Consider the following 16,883-nt stretch of genomic DNA (forward strand, 5'->3'; position numbering starts at 1 on the left):
GCTTTTATTCATTCATATCACTTTCTCTCTCTATTTTGTTCTTTCTAATTTAAACATTTCACTATTATTCTGAGGACAATTTTGTAATTCAAATATAAATTTTTGCCTCACACCCTCCCAACCACTTCCCCCCAATTTCTCTCCCTCTTTTTTTGTTTCATTTTCTTTCAAATAACTTAACAAATTCTACTTTTCTCAAATTAATTTTCTCTCTATCTTGAAAACTCTCTCTAATCATTTAATTGTATTTATTTCTCATTTACTCTTTGATTAATTATTTCTCCACCTATCATAATTTATTACTCAAATTAACCAATCAAAATAACATTTTATATCGCCAAAGCGAGCATAGCTCAGTGGTAATTGGCATATACCTCCAACTAAGTGGTTGTGAGTTCGAATCCCCTCCCCAACATAAAAGAACTCACTTCCCTAATTTCTAATGTATAATCAAGTAAATAGAAAATATCTTGACGATAAACTAAAATCTGTATTAATTGACATATATTTAGAGGCTGCAAGTTGGATGTCCTCCAGTGTTTGTACTCAAATTTTGACAATAATTTTTTATCTGAAAATTTTGATATTTTATACACAAGTTGAGAAAATTACCTCTTGTCATCCTCTGGATTACTGCTCTGCTACCAGTTTTTTTGAAAGCATTAAAAACAGCCCGCGGGATTTTGTTTAGCCATCTTCACCAGTTCCCCAAAGGGCTGAAAAAATCCCAAATTTCCTTTGCTTGAAAATTGACAACAATGGGTTTTAAAATTTAACGCAGACCCAATCCAAAATCCTAGGGTTTATATTAAGTACACCACCGCAAATGGGGGGATTCGATTCCCCTTCAAGCCACACCCAGCAGCAGCACGACCACCATCACCAGCCGTTCACCATTGGCTCTGAAATTGAAGTTTCCATTGATGAGGACGGGTTCAAGGGCGCCCTTTTCAGAGCCACAATTCTGAAGCTCCCCACTTCCCCTTTCTCTCAATCCAAGAAGAAGAAGGCCCTTGTTGAGTACAAGACCCTGGTCACTGAAAATGGATCTACCCCTCTTAAGGAGCAAGTCGATGCCCTTAGTTTGAGGCCTCTGCCGCCCGATTCTTCCCTCAAGGATTTCGAGGAAGGCGACATTGTTGATGCGGTTGATAAAGATGGGTGGTGGACTGGTGTGGTCTGCAAGGTTCTGGAAGATGGTGGATACTCTGTTTTCTTCAAGAACCCACTGCATGTCATGGATTTTCAGCGGAACCAGTTGAGGTTGCATCAGGATTGGGTTGATGGCAACTGGGTTGTGCCCCCAAAGATGGTAACTTATCTTGGTTGCTCTTTATGCTCAAAATTTATTCGGTTGATGTAGTGCTTTCCTTTGAATCTTAGCGTCTTGTGGATCTGTAATGCTGTTCCATTTGTGAATTGAACGCTGAAAGTGGTGGGTTTTTAGTTAGATTGCATGTAGTAGTTGACAGCGAGCTTGGGTGGCTTTAGTTCAGTCAATTTGTTTGGTTTTATTAGAAAACTGACTGACAAAGACTTTGGACGAGATTTTTTTTTCCTTTGGGTTGGTATGCTTAAAGATTCCTACCTTCCGTACTCTGAGCTAAAACGGAATTGGAGCATTCGATTCCGAGTCTTCTTACTGGCCACTAGGAATGGCTGGTGACTGTGTTGCCACCCACGGCAAGTTTGAAGCTAACTTAGAACTCCAACAGTATATTCTTCCTCTAGAAGGAAGAATCTATCAATTTTCAACCAGGGAAGGTTCCTTGGTTGGTGTTTAGTCTGAAGTACGCACCTTGTCGTAGCAATTGACTAGTGTGAAATTTTCTGGAAGTCGTTGGGAGGTACGTTTAGAAATGCCCTTTTCCATTGTCGTTGGAATGTGGAAATGGATATAAAATGAAACAGGATAGGGTCGGGGATGATGAATATGTTATAACAAACATATGTGGTTGATCTGTGTGAGGTATCTCCTCACAATCCTTATTGGAATTCAAGCAAACAAGCCCAAAGGCTTTACAGAAACACCCCACCAATTCGAGAGGGTGGGTAACTCTCCCTCTATGGCCCTAGCTACTCTGTAATCAAAAGCCAGAATGAAAATATACTCCCACCTATCCCAGCCTTATAACCACTCGACCCTCACTCCCACAATGATCCCTGGCCCCACACTCCCTAAACGGTTATTCTTTCCTACCTCCCCCTAGTACAATTCCCTTCTTACCCTTCCTTACATAAGTGTTAACTATCGGGGGCCTAACAACTTCCCCCTCTGTCAGCTTCACCTTGTCCTCAAGGGGAAATTCAGGAAATTGGAGTTGCATATCAGTATAGGTTTCCCAAGTGGCTTCTTCCTCGGGCAAGCCGTTCCATCGAACAAGAGCTTCGGGAACCCCCGTGTCCGTGTTCACTCCGGTAGCGAAGATTTCCTCCGGTTTAGTCTTCCATTCTAACGCATCCGTCAATTGAACGGGGATGTGCTGAGTCACGGGGGTGGTGTCCAACTGCCTTCTTTAACTGTGAAACATGGAAGACGGGATGGATCACAGCTCCAGGGGGTAAAGCCAACTTATAGGCTACCTGTCCAATCCGTCGCTCGATTCGATGGGGGCCAAAGTATTTGGTCGAGAGCTTCTCATTCCTTTTCTTGGCAAGGGATTTCTGTCAATAAGGTCGAAGCTTTAAGAACACCAAATCACCTTCCTCAAACTGTACTTCGGTGCGGTGGGAATCCGCCATCTTCTTCATGCGAGTCTGTGCTTTCAAGAGATTATCCTTTACGATTAGGAGAGCTTGGTCCCGATCGGCTAGTTGCTGATCTAAGGTCGCATTGACCGTCTTTTGGCTGCCATAATGGACCAGTGGTGGTGGGGGACGACCATACACAGCCTGAAATGGGGTGGTGCCCAAGGAGCTGTGGAATGTGGTATTTTATCAATATTCCGCCCAAGGTAACCAAGTACCCCAAGTTCGTGGAGATTCTCCACAAAAACACCTCAGATACGTCTCTAGGCATCTGTTCACGACCTCTATTTGCCCGTCGGTCTGAGGGTGGTACGCGGTGCTGTGCTTCAATTTTGTCCCTTGGAGGCGAAACAACTCTGTCCAGAAGTGACTTAGGAAAATCTTGTCCCTATCTGAGATGATTGATTGTGGGAAGCCATGGAGGCGAACCACCTCTTTGACGAAAGCTGTAGCTACGGTTTTAGCCGTGAAGGGATGGCACAAGGGAATAAAGTGTGCATACTTGCTAAACCGATCCACCACCACAAAAATGGAGTCTTGCCCTGCGGATTTTGGTAGTCCCTCTACGAAATCCATCGTAATGTCTTCCCAAACCCTATCTGGCACAACCAAGGGTTGCAAGAGACCCACCGGTGACACGGTCAAAGACTTATTTCGTTGGCAGATACAACACTCCTCCACAAATCTCTTAACATCAGTTTTCATTCCAGACTAGACAGTTCCCCTGTAATGCGTTTGTACGTTCGTAAAAACCTTGAGTGACCACCCATAATGGAATTATGGTAGAGATGGAGGATAGCCTGTTTCAAGGAAGAACCTGCCGAAATAGCCATGCGGCTTTAATGGTAAAGTGTCCCGTGCGGAACACTGAATTTGGGGTGGCTTGAGGGGTTTGCAATAACTTCAGTCATGATTTTAGAGAGTAAGGGATCAATGAGTACCTCGGCTTTCAAGAGTTCCACATCCAACAAGACAGGTACCGTTATTACATTCAAGTGGCTGATTGGTGGCATGCGGGATAGAGCATCGACTGCTTTATTCTCCAATCCTGGCTTGTATTGGATTTCGAAATCGTACCCCAGTAATTTAGACACCCACTTTTGGTATTCAGGCTGCACAATACGTTGTTCCAGAAGGAACTTGAGAGCTTGCTTATCAGTACGAACTATAAACCGTTGTCCTAGTAGGTATGGTCGCCACTTTTGTATGGCCAAGGTGACTGCCATTAATTCACGTTCATATACTGATCTCGCCTGTCCTTGTCTCGAAAGGGTGTGGCTAAAATAGGCAATGGGCCTTTGGTTTTGCATAAGGATAATCTCTTGAAAGCACAGACTCGCATGAAGAAGATGGCGGATTCCCACCGCACCGAAGTACAGTTTGAGGAAGGTGATTTGGTGTTCTTAAAGCTTCGACCTTATCGACAAAAATCCCTTGCCAAGAAAAGGAATGAGAAGCTCTCGACCAAATACTTTGGCCCCCATCGAATCGAGCGACGGATTGGACAGGTAGCCTATAAGTTGGCTTTACCCCCTGGAGCTGTGATCCATCCCGTCTTCCATGTTTCACAGTTAAAGAAGGCAGTTGGACACCACCCCGTGACTCAGCACATCCCCGCTCAATTGACGGATGCGTAGAATGGAAGGCTGAACCGGAGGAAATCTTCGCTACCGGAGTCAACCCGGACACAAGGGTTCCTGAAGCTCTTGTTCGATGGAAGGGCTTGCCCGAGGAAGAAGCCACTAGGGAAACCTATACCGATATGCAACTCCAATTTCCTGAATTTCCCCTTGAGGACAAGGTGAAGCTGACAGAGGGGGAAGTTGTTAGTGTTTTGGAATAAGTCTGCGAGGAGCTGTTGGATTGCCCTCGGTACAGCGGCTGTCTGTACCATTATTCCTTCATTTTGGCCTTCCTCTTGAGTCGTCATCGCCCATAGCTCAACCATGTACCCCTGATTAGTATCTTGCCATGCTCGTGAGAGTCTCTTTAGAGACACTTCTAATCGTGCCAATCCAACAGATCGAGATAAAGCGGGCCAATCAGTCTCCACCTTCCCCATCGACTGAAGCCACTTCATTCCCAGGATCACATCGAGATCATTCAATTCAATTGGCAAGAAATCTTCCACAATGGTGATCTCCGGTAATTCCAAAACTACTCCACAACAGACCCCCTGCCCTTTGACAGTCGTTCCTGTTCCTGCAATAATCCCATAATTAAACGTTTCATATGGGATAATGCCAAGATCACTTACCAGCCTTTGCGAGATGTGGTGGTCGTAGTCGTCGACTTGCTCGATAGAGTCACTGTGCAGGTAGCCGTTGTCTCAGGCGGCTTCGCCATGGCCCTGTTTGCGCGTTAACCTTCGTAGTGCGGTCAATCGTCACATTCCTAGATTCGTGGACCGCTGTAGCTATGTCCTTGACTAATTGTGCCCTGTGCATAATCTGTTCCAGGCCCATGGGTTCCGTGGCTAAAACTTTAGCCCTGATTACCGGGTCCAGCCCATTCAGGAAAGCACCTTCGAGGACCTCGTCGGAGAGATGGGGTAAAGGAGCAGACAGAGCTTCGAAGGTCTCGCAGTTCTCTGCTACCATGCCTTCTTGTTTGATCGCCAAGACTCTCGCACACAAGCTTCCGACCTTGGATTTTTGAAACCGTATCAGTAAACGCTTCCGCAGATTGTCCCATCCAGTGAACTTATCTCCCGGTTCATGCCACCTATACCATGCTAGAGCCACTCCGTCGAAACTAATCACAGAGACGATTAGTTTCTCTTCCTTAGTCAATTTATGTATCTCGAAGTACCTCTCTGCACAAAAAAGCCAAGAATCGGTGTCTATACCTGAGAATACCGACATCTCAACTTTTTTACTTATTTCGATCACTTCCGACGTCGTTGGCTGGCACGACTCCAGCAACTTCCTCTATCTTCTTGTTCTTCTTGTTCTTCAGCATCGACAACTCTCTGATTTGTGATAATGTCGACATTTGTCCCCCGATGATTTCCGCCATAAATCCCTCCAACATCATCTGGATCCGCGTAGTCATCTTCTGTTGTTCATCGACCTTGTCGCACAGGTTTGCAATCACACTCTTGATGTCGATGATTTCTTTCTCTGTTGTCTCACATCTGGTTTCTAACTCTTTGACCATCATTTTTCCTCTGCTTTCCCAGTGACGAACCTGATCTGATACCAACTTGTGAGGTATCTCCTCACAATCCTTATTGGAATTCAAGCAAAGAAGCCCAAAGGCTTTACAGAAACACCCCACCAATTCGAGAGGGTGGGTAACTCTCCCTCTACAGCCCTAGCTACTCTGTAATCAAAAGCCAGAATGAAAATATACTCCCACCTATCCCAGCCTTATAACCACTCGGCCCTCACTCCCACAATGATCCCTGGGCCCCATACTCCGTAAACGGTTATTCCTTCCTACCTCCCCCTAGTACAATTCCCTTCTTACCCTTCCTTACATAAGTGTTAACTATTGGGGGCCTAACAATCTGCCAATCTTAGGGAAACACCTCCAGTATCTATCAGAATATTTGTCTTTTAGAGTTTTCTTTTGGTAGTAGGCAAACTGCTGTAGAATTAGAAGTTACCTTGGTTAGCTTTATTTCTGATAATTTGATAGGTTCAGTTATAATTGGTGATGGTATACTTAGTTTGAAGCTACTGTTTGGCCCCAGACTAATAATCATTAGGCTTGTGTAAACGTGACACTGGATATCTCTGTGTGTGTGTGAAACGAAGGGTCATTATCAATCAAAAGTTGTGTGACATATCAGAGTTGGAAGGCCTATAATCTCATTGTTGTTTGGTTCACTAGTTACATCTGCTCTAAAGATTCTTTGTAAAGCATGGAGCAATTAACCATACAATTTACACAATATTATTCTAGCTGGTATGTTAGAATTCGTGGAAGTAAAAAATTGTCTTACAACTAGCTGACATCTCTGGAATGCTGAATGAAAATCTCTCTCTCATCCCACTTTTTATGATGAGCAGTTGCCAAATCCCACCGTGTAATTAGATTTCATCTTTGATAAATTAACTTTCTTTTATCATTAGGTTATTATAACTTTCCTCATTGCTTTGAGATCATTCACCACAAAATATTTCAAACGAACTTTTTATAGGAGTTGTTAGGTAGAAAGGTAGCGTCTGATATCTCCTGCTATGCAACTGTTCTGCATAACTGTGTAGTCCACGTTACCTAATTCTTTACCATTGCTTTAGTGTGCTTGGTAGTCTTAATTACATACATCTTGTTACACATTAGATCATCATCAAGAACTTTGATACCATGATGAAAGTTATATGTACATCGAATACATTTTACTTGAGGTTAAAACTTCTTCCACTTTAGGATGCATCAATCTTGACAGATCAGTTGCAGAGGTGTTCCAAGGGTGCTGATATTATTGAGAATGATCGGTCTGAAAGTTTAAAAAATGCTGAAACCAAGATTGAAAAGGAGAACTCTTATTCCATAAACTCAAGGAATAATTTAATGGAACAGCCAAGTATTTGTGATGAAAATTCTGCCTCATTGGCCTTGACCTTGAGAAGGAGGAGAAGAAGTATCAGTTGTAAGTCGAGAGTTTCAAGTCTAAAGAAGATAGGAGAAAGCAATAGTCCTGGGGCGCCAGCAGCATATGGGTTGAGGAAGACAGACAGCAGAGTACTGAGAGGGAAATCACGTTGTAGAAAAGCAACATGGAATAGTGGTGGTAGAAAAAGAGGCTACCAAAGTTTTCGTTGTGATGATGACAGCAGCAGCAATTCGCCAGATGAATTTGAGAGTCCCGAAGGAGGAGAGAAAGTGGTAATTTTTCTATGTGCTTTGAATCCTGCATTACCTATTTAAATAATTGTACAAGTCCGAACATCACCCGGAAATGAATATATTTTAACTGAAGAAAATCTTATTTAAGTTATTATATCATTCTTGAATGTCAGTAGTCACTAGTCAGTTACCTGCTCCCTTGTTATTTACTTATGTATGTATCTAACAACAAAGTAAACTTGCTAAGAAATCAGCTACCTTCACTCACTTGAATGTCCCAAAATTTCCTCGGGCAATATCATTGCTATGTGAAATTCCTCTACTTGCCATCATCTATAATATGTTCCACTAAAGCAGTTAAAAGTTAAAATTATTGTGGGACATTCTGATCTACACTATTTTTCTTACTGCTATATGATTTTAAATTATTGAACATGATACTTTTTACTTCATGTGCAGAGAACTAAGGAAGATGTTGATGGAAGTGGCGAGTTGAAGGAGCAAGGATCAAGAGTCATAAATGGTAAAAAACGAAACACACTTGCACAAAGCCAATCGACTCAAGTTACAGGTACAGACAGCTCTTGATGGTTGTAGGCTACTAATTTTTGCTTGCATAATTTCTTATTTTGCATCTGACTTGGCAGATAAGGAAGGGAAAGATGATTGTGATGTCTCAGAGATCATTCCTAAGGAAGTGAGTACAAGAAATGAATCTGAAAGGAATAAACAATTAGCATCAAAAGAAAAATGGATGACACCGAAAAAAAACTCTCTTCACCTTCCCGATGAGGTTAGAGGTGTGGAGGAAGATTCAAATAATCAGACAAAAGAGAAGAGCATGGTAAGCAAACTAAATACAATTAACTTGAAATAAATTGAATGAATTTTCATAATGGGTATCTCTTCTCATGATTTCTAGGTGACAGTTTTTTCTTTCTTTTTTTTTTGTTTTTTGTTTTTTTTGTTTTTTTGTTTTTTTGTTTTTTTTGAGTTCAACAATTGGTGGTGGGGGATTGGATCTTTGAGATGGTAATAGGTGTGAGTTATTCTCCCATTGACCAAGCTAATATATTACCATACATTATTCTTATAAAAACAATATATTAATATACAAGATAGGGACACTTGTGTTAGTTTATTTGTTTGAATCACTTTAAAAGTGACTAACATGCAATTTTATTTTAGAGGCAAGAAAGAGATGCAATGGAATAGAGGAATGATGATGATTAATGTCATACATATCCTTGGTCGTCTTGGTGAAAATACTATATTGTAATAAATAATGATATACAAGATCCTTAATTCCTTAGAATACATTCTTATCCAAAAAAAAAAGATCCTCATAAAAAATGTATTATTATAAACTTACAAGACATGGATACTTCTAAAATATCTCGTTGATGCAAAATTACAGAGAGAGAAACACGTTTGTGTTTTCATTGTGAAGATAAGTTTTTCCTAGGGTATAGATTTACCTCTTCTTCAGTATGCTTGAAGTTTGAAAGATTGATGATATATATTCTTTACCAGGAACCCGAGCAGCAAGCAGCTACTAAATTCAGTGATAAACGAAAGAGGGGGAGGCCTGCTAGATTGATGCAGGTAAGGAACCTGAATAGTTACATCAAGCAGCCTGTTTAAATCTCTAAAAAACGCCACCAATGTCCTAGGAAACCTCCCTATTGAGAATATACCAAATCTCATTCAAAATTGGCAAAAAAATGTTCAGATACTAATGATTTTAGGGGCCTCTTCATAAGGTACAAACTTAGTGTCAGTTGGAGCAGCATATCTTCAAACAATGAAGAGACCAACCTAGATAAAATGCATCTGGATATGGTAAGATCTGGCTTACCAGAAAGAATGCACGTATTAGGGGTGAGGACCTGGACCGTAAAGAATATCATATATTTTGTGAATCCTTCACAGAGGTATTTGAGCTTTTAAGTACCAAGGCCACAGAACTTAGTTCTGTAAAGTTCTCAAATTCTAGTTAATCATTGAAATTCATATCTAAGGACACTAGAACTCTGATGTAAGGATCTTCAAGATTTGGGAACTTCTTCTTTTATTGGATTTAAGGTGTGGGATCTAATTGGTTTCAAGGTTGCTAGTTGAGCAACTTGCACAAAACTTTTGCAACTCTCCCTTTCTTTTTCAATTCTATCAATTAGGGATCCTTTTTGTAGTCTTCCTTAGATAAATAGGAAGAGACCAAAAATCACCTCTTCTTTTGTAAATGGTTTTCATTCAATACAATATTTCTTATCAAAGAATAAATATATCCTTCTGAGAACTAGTCTACATACACTATTCCATTTCCTGAAGAAAAGACAATATTCTGATGGATCTTGTCTCTACTATGTTAGAGTTTATCAGATTCAGTGGTAATGAAGAAGAGATGCTCCCAAGGATATGTATTGCTTCAAACTGGAAAATCTGAAGTTCTAGTGAATGTGGGGTGGGGCATGAAAGAAATGAATTGTACTCAAAACTCTTAAAAGCTTACAAACTGATCCTTCATGACTTCAAGACAGGCTTGAGAGACTACCAAATACCATTATGTGCAACAGATATTTAACAGCATTTGCTATAACCAGTTCTGTAGTTCAGGTGTTTGACCCGTTCTGAGATCTGGTATATGTTTTGATTAACTCTTCTTCAGTGTGCTCGGTGTTTGATAGGATTTTATGCTAGTATATTCTTTGTCAGGAACCTGAGCAGCAACAATCTAGTAAAAACAGTTATAAGAGAAAGAGGGGGCGGCCTCGGAAATTGATGCTAGTTCCGACTAGTGCAAAAGGTATCCTGTTCCTGTGATCATGGATTTTTACATTATAAATAATTGGGGCTGAAGTATCGCAGTTTTTGTGTTACAGGTAAGGAGCAAGATGGAACTGGACGTAACCCCGACAAAGCGATTAGAACAAGTTGTGTAACTGGTAAGGTTGCTATTTTTTAATATAAGATATTGTTGAACCGAGATGGTATTTGTGCCACCTTTCTGTCATTATCATTATTTACTTATCAAAAGAACATAAAAAGGGAAAAGAAAACTGTAAATGCATTTTGTAGATCTTCAAGATCTGAACGGGGAGAACTGGAATGAACTCTCGATGCACAAGACAAAGGGCGTCGAAAATAAAAGCGCATCAAGCAACATCGATGATGATGATCGACCTCTTTTGATGTGGCTTGGAGGAATGCAATCTTCAGGAACCATCAATTCATTGAGTATGTTTACGAAAGTTACACTAGCACACCGAAAACACGAGTGGCACTAGTTGGGAATTTGAATGTACTCGTTTTCATTTTAGGACAAACACCTGATTCAACTGCCAAGCGGAGGACGAAGGGATGTGAACAAGTAGATGTTTTGAATGAAGTGAAAATAGTTGATGCAACACCTGACTGTGCAACGACCACAAAACAAGATTGGCCTTTTGCCAAAAAGTCGCCTGTCTGGAATGCTATTGATTCTTTAGAAGTCTTTACCCAAATTCCACAAACGCCTCATTTCCACCCTTTAAGTACATACAAGGAGGAATGTCGTGAAGGATTGGCTATTGGTTGCATGGTAACTTTTGCAAGTTTGGTTGAAAAGATATCCAAACTACAGTTTGATAATCCGAGACATGTTTTTGAAAGCATGTTAGCCAGTCTATATGACTTGGAGCAGCACGGGTTCAATATCTCCACACTCTGCAATCGAGCGAATGAACTGCTATTTATCAAAGATAGTCAAGCACGGTACGAGGAGGAAACAAAAGAAGCAGAGAACAAAGTATTGGAGCACACCCAAAGAAAATCGAAACTGGCAGAAGAGATCAAGGATATCGAGCAGAAGATTACGGAGCTGCAGGAGAGACGGGCATCAATCAGAACAGAAATGAAGTCTAAAGATCACGAGATTGCGATGCTACAATCACATGTGGAAGCCATTAGAGAATGTACTGAGAATACTAGGCTACATTTTGATAAGCAGGTTGCCCTCCCCTTGAAACCAGTTTGATGATATAGGTTTGTTAAAATTACTCTAAAACTCAGCTGGTTATGTTCTTGGCCATTCTGTGAATGGTAGTGGTAAACTAGAAGTTAATGATAAACTCATGGAACTCCACTTTTGTATGATAAGGCACCATTTTGGAGGAAATTTTTCAGTTTAGGATGCACTACAAAAATGAATTTCAACTGTTTATGAAGATTTGTTCTGCAGCAACATTGAAACGTAAGCTTGTAGATTTCAACTGATTACTTGTAGATTTTTAGATTTCATACATTAAAATAAATAACACAAAAGCAATCAAAAACCACTGCGTTGGAAAACCAAAACCTAGCAGCAAGTAGAGTGTTTTAAAACTACATTCATCCCTAAAAACACTGGCCTAGTTTAACAGTATAGAAATACAACCAATTTCTTCCGCTCCTGGAATCGACCATGGATGAACTTCGAATGAGTAACTAAGGTTTCTTTGGACACCCACCACTCTCATCACCTCAGAAGAAAAAGAATATTGAGCTGGAATCCCCGAGGATGGCACAAGCTGGGAAACTCATTTTCTGTTCCTGCTTTCTTCACGATCCTTCTCCCGCTTCTTGTAAAGCCTCTCGAGAACTCGCTTGGCCTCGCATTGAGGGAAGTTGTCCAGATCATAGTAATGTGATGCTATGTCCACCAGCCTGTAGGACAAGAAATTTGCAAGGTAATGAATTAACACTCTCGTAAGTAATGACAGTTACTTGGAAGAAATCAGGATTACTGTCGAATCACTAGTTCTTAGTGCAAGTGAAAAACCTCACATGATGTATAACAAAGTACAAATAACTTGCCTCTGGATCCAAGAATTTAAAATTATAGCAAGAGGGGACTAACCATTCACCCCGGATATCTGTCACTGTACGGATGAAATTCCTACTTGTTAAGACGTACTCGTTATAAATGACCCACTCTGGTTTATGATCCAAGCAATTTGAAGGATGCAGGTGTACCACCTGTGGAACAGATTTGTTAAATCCAAAACGTGCATAAGACCAAAAAAGAGCGCATATACAAAAGTGCAAAAACCAATATATAAAAGAGAAGAAACATATCCATACCTGGTTGTCCTTTACTGTCAAATAGTGTCCAGTCCGCTCCAAATGAGCAACTTGCATGAAATACCCAGAGAGCATAGCCTTTCTTATATTAACGTAATAGTCGCGGCTGTTGAAGTCTGTGCTGCATAATTTGAGGTTAAACCTAGACATAATGCGGACTAGTTGCTCTCTGACATTATCTGCAGCCTTCATTGCTCTGTGATTTATAAAGTTTTCGTAGCACCATGATTGATCCTCATCTGCAACAAAAGAATTGATTTAGGAATCCATAAAAATTGAATTAACTAAATTACACAGCAAAAAGTGAGAAACAGAAATACTTACTGTTTTGCTTGTAAGCATGGTACACGTTCAAGAGCGTTAGATGATCTCCGTCAATGTGGCCAAACCTAGCTTTTGCTTCGTCAGCAGCCTTTTGAGCCTCCCTAGGCCGGACAAAGCAATTGGGTACTAAGAAAGAAATTGGTAATCACACACAGAGGAGGCCCAGGGAAGGTCAGCAGACGCAAAGATGCAAGACGAGACCATTGCTTCATGAGATAATACTGAGAAACTGCAACTAACTACATCAGCACTCACTGAGAAATCTTATGGTGCATGCCATCTGGGGGCATGGAACCAGAGAAGATAGTTGCTGATGACAACCTAATTTGACAAAATCGTGCTCTAACAACATGCACATGAAATCACATGCATGTCTACTAGTTAGAGGACATGATATGCAGAGATACTGCACACATGCTACGTCAATAAAAATGCATCAAAAGATTGATGCATCCAGCCCAGTGTTTAACACCCCTGGGAATTTGACGTCCACTACATAGAACTCAATAGAATTGGGAAAGAAAAAGACGCAAATGAGAAAGCACAAGTACCTGAAAGCATGGCAGAAATTGACAATATTTCATTTGAACATTTGAATTCTGGACTAACAACGAGCATCTTTGACATCTGAGGATCTAATGGGAATTCGCTCATTATTTCCCCAAGCTTTGTCAGGTTCCCATCATCATCCAATGCACCCAAGTAATTCAGCACTTCTAAAGCTCGCATCAATGTCTCAGGAGCAGGTGGGTCCATAAAATCAAAATGCACGAGGTCATCAATCCCCAACTTCTTCAAGGTAAGAACAGTATTTGCCAGGTTTGACCTCAAAATTTCAGGATAGGTTTGTGGCTGCAAATCATTTTGGAAACTTTTTTCTGTGTAAAGTCTAAAACACTTTCCAGGTTGAGTTCTTCCAGCACGTCCTGATCTCTGATGCGCACTAGCCTTTGATATAGGAGATACCAATAAAGACTCAACACGTACCCGAGGGTTATAAACTTTCTGTTTTGAAAAGCCAGGGTCAATAACATAAACAATGCCATCTATGGTCAATGAAGTCTCTGCAATGTTAGTAGAAACCACAATCTTCCTTCCAGGGGGGCCATCCTCTTTCACTGGAGGTGGAGCAGGTTCAAATATCTTCTGCTGCATAGCTGGCGGAAGAGTTGAATATAAAGGCACCACTTTGACAGGCCCTACCTGGTCCCCAAGGTTTCCAATTTCTTTATTTATTTTGCGACATGCATCTTCAATTTCCTCCTCACCAGTGAGGAAAACAAGTATATCACCCGGAGGTTCACACAAATGAATCTGTACAACCGTCCGAATGGCAGCTTCAAGATAATCCCTTTCAGGTTCCTGTGTGTAAAATATTTCCACTGGATGAAGCCTACCAGGAACTTTCATGAGTGGAGCACCAAAAAAATAACCCTGGAACTTTTCAGCCTCAAGTGTAGCACTCATGACGACCAGCTTCAGGTCAGGCCTATTTTTCAAAACTTCTTTCAAAAGCCCAAAAAGAACATCTGTTGCTAACGTTCTTTCATGAGCCTCATCAAGAATAATTACTTTATACCTTTCTAAAAGAGGATCCGTCATTGCTTCTCTTAAAAGCATACCATCAGTCAGATACCTGCCACCCATAAAAAAGTACAATAAATTTACAATCAGATCAAGAATCGTATTTAAAATCATCCAAGTAAAAAGACAATAATAATCTCCAAAGAGCAAGTACTAGGAATTATGAGATTACTTCAGAACTGTTCTGGCACTACTGCAGTCTTCAAAACGGATGCTGTAACCAACCTCTTCTCCAATAGTTACATCCATCTCTTCAGCAACACGTCGAGAAACTGACATTGCTGCCACCCTACGTGGCTGAGTGCATGCAACCATCATCTTCTTACGCTTATCTGGACTATCCAGGTCAACAGCTTCCAAGACAAATTGAGGAATCTGAAACAGACATGATCACCACAATCAAAAACAGAATAACAAAGAGTAAGAAGATGATGATTTTGAGGTTAAACCTAGAACAAGATACCCATTTGACCAAGAGTTTAACTAAAAGGCGAACAAGTTGTCTAAAGACTCTAAAAGTTCCAAACCGAGCTTTTTAAAACCAAGTTAAAAAAAATTATCAACATTTTAACTATATCATTCTACACCTACTACCACAGGTCCAACCCAAGTAGTAAGTTTCTGAGCACCATCGAAATAAACAAGAAGTTAATTGCCAAAAATAACTATTAGAAGTACCTTATAGAAACCCTGTTAAAAGAACAATAATTATAAATAAACTCCAACAGCCCCTAGGCCCCATTCTCGAGTGATCTATGAGCCTAAACCGAAGAAAGCAGTGAACTTTCCATAATGTATTAAACGTTGATCTTAACCCACTCATGTACTAACTCAACATATGGCTCAACTATATATTTAATTGGCGCCCTGCAAGACTTTTCTTACATATATAAAAGAAAGTTAACTACAGCAATTGAATAGAGTTTTTTGTGCAAATTAAAAAAATCCTCCCATATTTTCTTCCGTTCTCAAGGGTGAGTCAAGCTCTTACATTCTAGTTCAATAGAACATTTTTAAGGACTAAAACAGGATAAAAATAAGATCTAATCCAAGCATTAAGAAAATAAAACCACTATAAATATAATCTATATCTATATTGATGGTACATTTCTGGGCTAGGCTGCATAATTATGTCAATCCTTTTCAAACACGTATTAACCCACAATCAAACTACAAAGTAAAGGTATGCACCCCTAATATAGTCTGACAATTGCTTGACAAACACGCAGTATACCCCTAATATAGTCTGACAATTGCTTGACAAACACGCAGTATAGAATCTAAAAAATACCATAAAGCAAATAAATGTCCCTAGAACCAAAAGAAAAGAAAAAAAAACCAACTGCATACAAGAGAAAAAGTAAGATACAAATAACCCTGAAGTTACTTGTCCACTAACAACAACAAATCATCTGTACAAACATAAAGTTTTTTCCAAACTAACCTGAGTGGTTTTACCACTACCAGTCTCACCGACCAAAATCAAAGTCTGACTGGCCTTCAAAGCCTGGAAGAACTCCTCTTTCTGATGCCAAACCGGCAGAGTCTCCCTCTTCTCCAAAATCTCATAGTACCTCTGCGAGAACGGCCTCCCAGTCCACCGGTTGATCAGACTGTTGCCCGCATTGCCACCGCCATTGTTTAACGCCGCTCCACCACCGTTCGATTTGTTAATCTTCGCGGAGACCGATGTCTCATCCACCACGTCAAATAAGCTGACCTTCCTCTTCCTCTCCGCGCCCATTAAAACCCTAGCCCGCACAGAACTATGGGAAATAGCCGAAGAAAAAGAGTTGGACTCTACCTGAAGAGCAAGACAGGACCTGGTCGGGGCTTGCTTCCTCGGAAAGAGCGATTGAAGGGGCCTGGTTTTGGCTCTGCAAAATTCCGAAACCCTAATTCGAGGGGAGAAGAAAAACGACGATGAAGCTTGGCTTTGTTATATAGCACAAAAAAAAAAAGCAAAAAAAAAGGAGCTTTCGAGAATTACATAATTAGTCCCCAATTTCCTGATTATTATAGTTGTGGCATTTCTTGGCTTCCACTCCACGGATTGCGCCGACAGAACTTCCGGCCGCTTAAATTGCTTTGGGCCTGCCCAATCTATATGGTTTCTGTACGGCCCAATAAAAGGAAAAGTGGCCCAATTGGATCCCATCTCTAACATTTGGCGGGTAAAAGAAACTGAAAACAAAAATGAAATTTTGTAACATTAATTGAGCTGCTTTTGGATTATACACATGATTCTCGATGAGGATGTTATCTTTAGTTTACTCATAAATCCATGTAGAAGTTTTGTAATACTTACGGTTATTTCATGTGACTTGACA

At 40.6% G+C, this 16,883-nt stretch overlaps 2 protein-coding genes across 5 annotated transcripts; one reads left to right on the forward strand and one right to left on the reverse strand.

Annotated features, from left to right (window-relative positions):
- Nucleotides 1-683: 683 nt before the first annotated feature.
- Nucleotides 684-11,701, forward strand: LOC111016008 (DUF724 domain-containing protein 6). 3 transcript variants are annotated; one of them, XM_022291233.2, is made up of 9 exons: nt 684-1,312; nt 7,126-7,584; nt 8,005-8,116; nt 8,193-8,389; nt 9,079-9,150; nt 10,246-10,351; nt 10,428-10,490; nt 10,624-10,782; nt 10,866-11,701. In XM_022291233.2, exons 1-9 carry the CDS (start codon nt 827-829, stop codon nt 11,558-11,560), a joined length of 2,349 nt encoding a protein of 782 aa, XP_022146925.1. In that variant the 5' UTR covers nt 684-826; the 3' UTR covers nt 11,561-11,701. The 3 variants fall into 3 exon arrangements, with proteins under 3 accessions (XP_022146925.1, XP_022146934.1, XP_022146926.1); XM_022291234.2 differs by having other exon boundaries at nt 685-1,312; nt 10,261-10,351; XM_022291242.2 differs by lacking the exon at nt 9,079-9,150 and having other exon boundaries at nt 10,261-10,351.
- A 68-nt stretch (nt 11,702-11,769) lies between these two features.
- On the reverse strand, nt 11,770-16,507 carry LOC111016020 (putative pre-mRNA-splicing factor ATP-dependent RNA helicase DEAH2). Of its 2 annotated transcripts, XM_022291255.2 has the most exons (7): nt 15,998-16,499; nt 14,726-14,928; nt 13,521-14,605; nt 12,970-13,095; nt 12,646-12,884; nt 12,422-12,540; nt 11,770-12,228 (listed from the first exon to the last, which is right to left on the reverse strand). In XM_022291255.2, the coding sequence occupies exons 1-7, from the start codon at nt 16,295-16,297 to the stop codon at nt 12,102-12,104; spliced, it is 2,199 nt and encodes a 732-aa protein (XP_022146947.1). In that variant the 5' UTR covers nt 16,298-16,499; the 3' UTR covers nt 11,770-12,101. The 2 variants fall into 2 exon arrangements, with proteins under 2 accessions (XP_022146947.1, XP_022146963.1); XM_022291271.2 differs by lacking the exons at nt 11,770-12,228; nt 12,422-12,540 and having other exon boundaries at nt 12,744-12,884; nt 12,970-13,070; nt 15,998-16,507.
- Between the last annotated feature and the right edge of the window lie 376 nt (nt 16,508-16,883).

This window comes from Momordica charantia (genome assembly GCF_013281855.1).
Source record: "Momordica charantia cultivar OHB3-1 chromosome 9 unlocalized genomic scaffold, Mcharantia_2.0 BLBB01000009.1, whole genome shotgun sequence".
NCBI lineage: Eukaryota > Viridiplantae > Streptophyta > Magnoliopsida > Cucurbitales > Cucurbitaceae > Momordica > Momordica charantia.

Coding starts and splice junctions, on each gene's coding strand:
- LOC111016008 (XM_022291233.2), top strand. CDS start 827: ATGGGGGGATTCGATTCCCCTTCAAGCCACACCCAGCAGCAGCACGAC. Junction 9,151..10,245: donor GGCCTGCTAGATTGATGCAG/GTAAGGAACCTG, acceptor ATTTTATGCTAG/TATATTCTTTGTCAGGAACC. Junction 10,352..10,427: donor AGTTCCGACTAGTGCAAAAG/GTATCCTGTTCC, acceptor TTTGTGTTACAG/GTAAGGAGCAAGATGGAACT.
- LOC111016020 (XM_022291255.2), bottom strand. CDS start 16,297: ATGGGCGCGGAGAGGAAGAGGAAGGTCAGCTTATTTGACGTGGTGGAT. Junction 14,606..14,725: donor AGTGCCAGAACAGTTCTGAA/GTAATCTCATAA, acceptor TATGGGTGGCAG/GTATCTGACTGATGGTATGC. Junction 13,096..13,520: donor AATTTCTGCCATGCTTTCAG/GTACTTGTGCTT, acceptor TTTCTTTCTTAG/TACCCAATTGCTTTGTCCGG.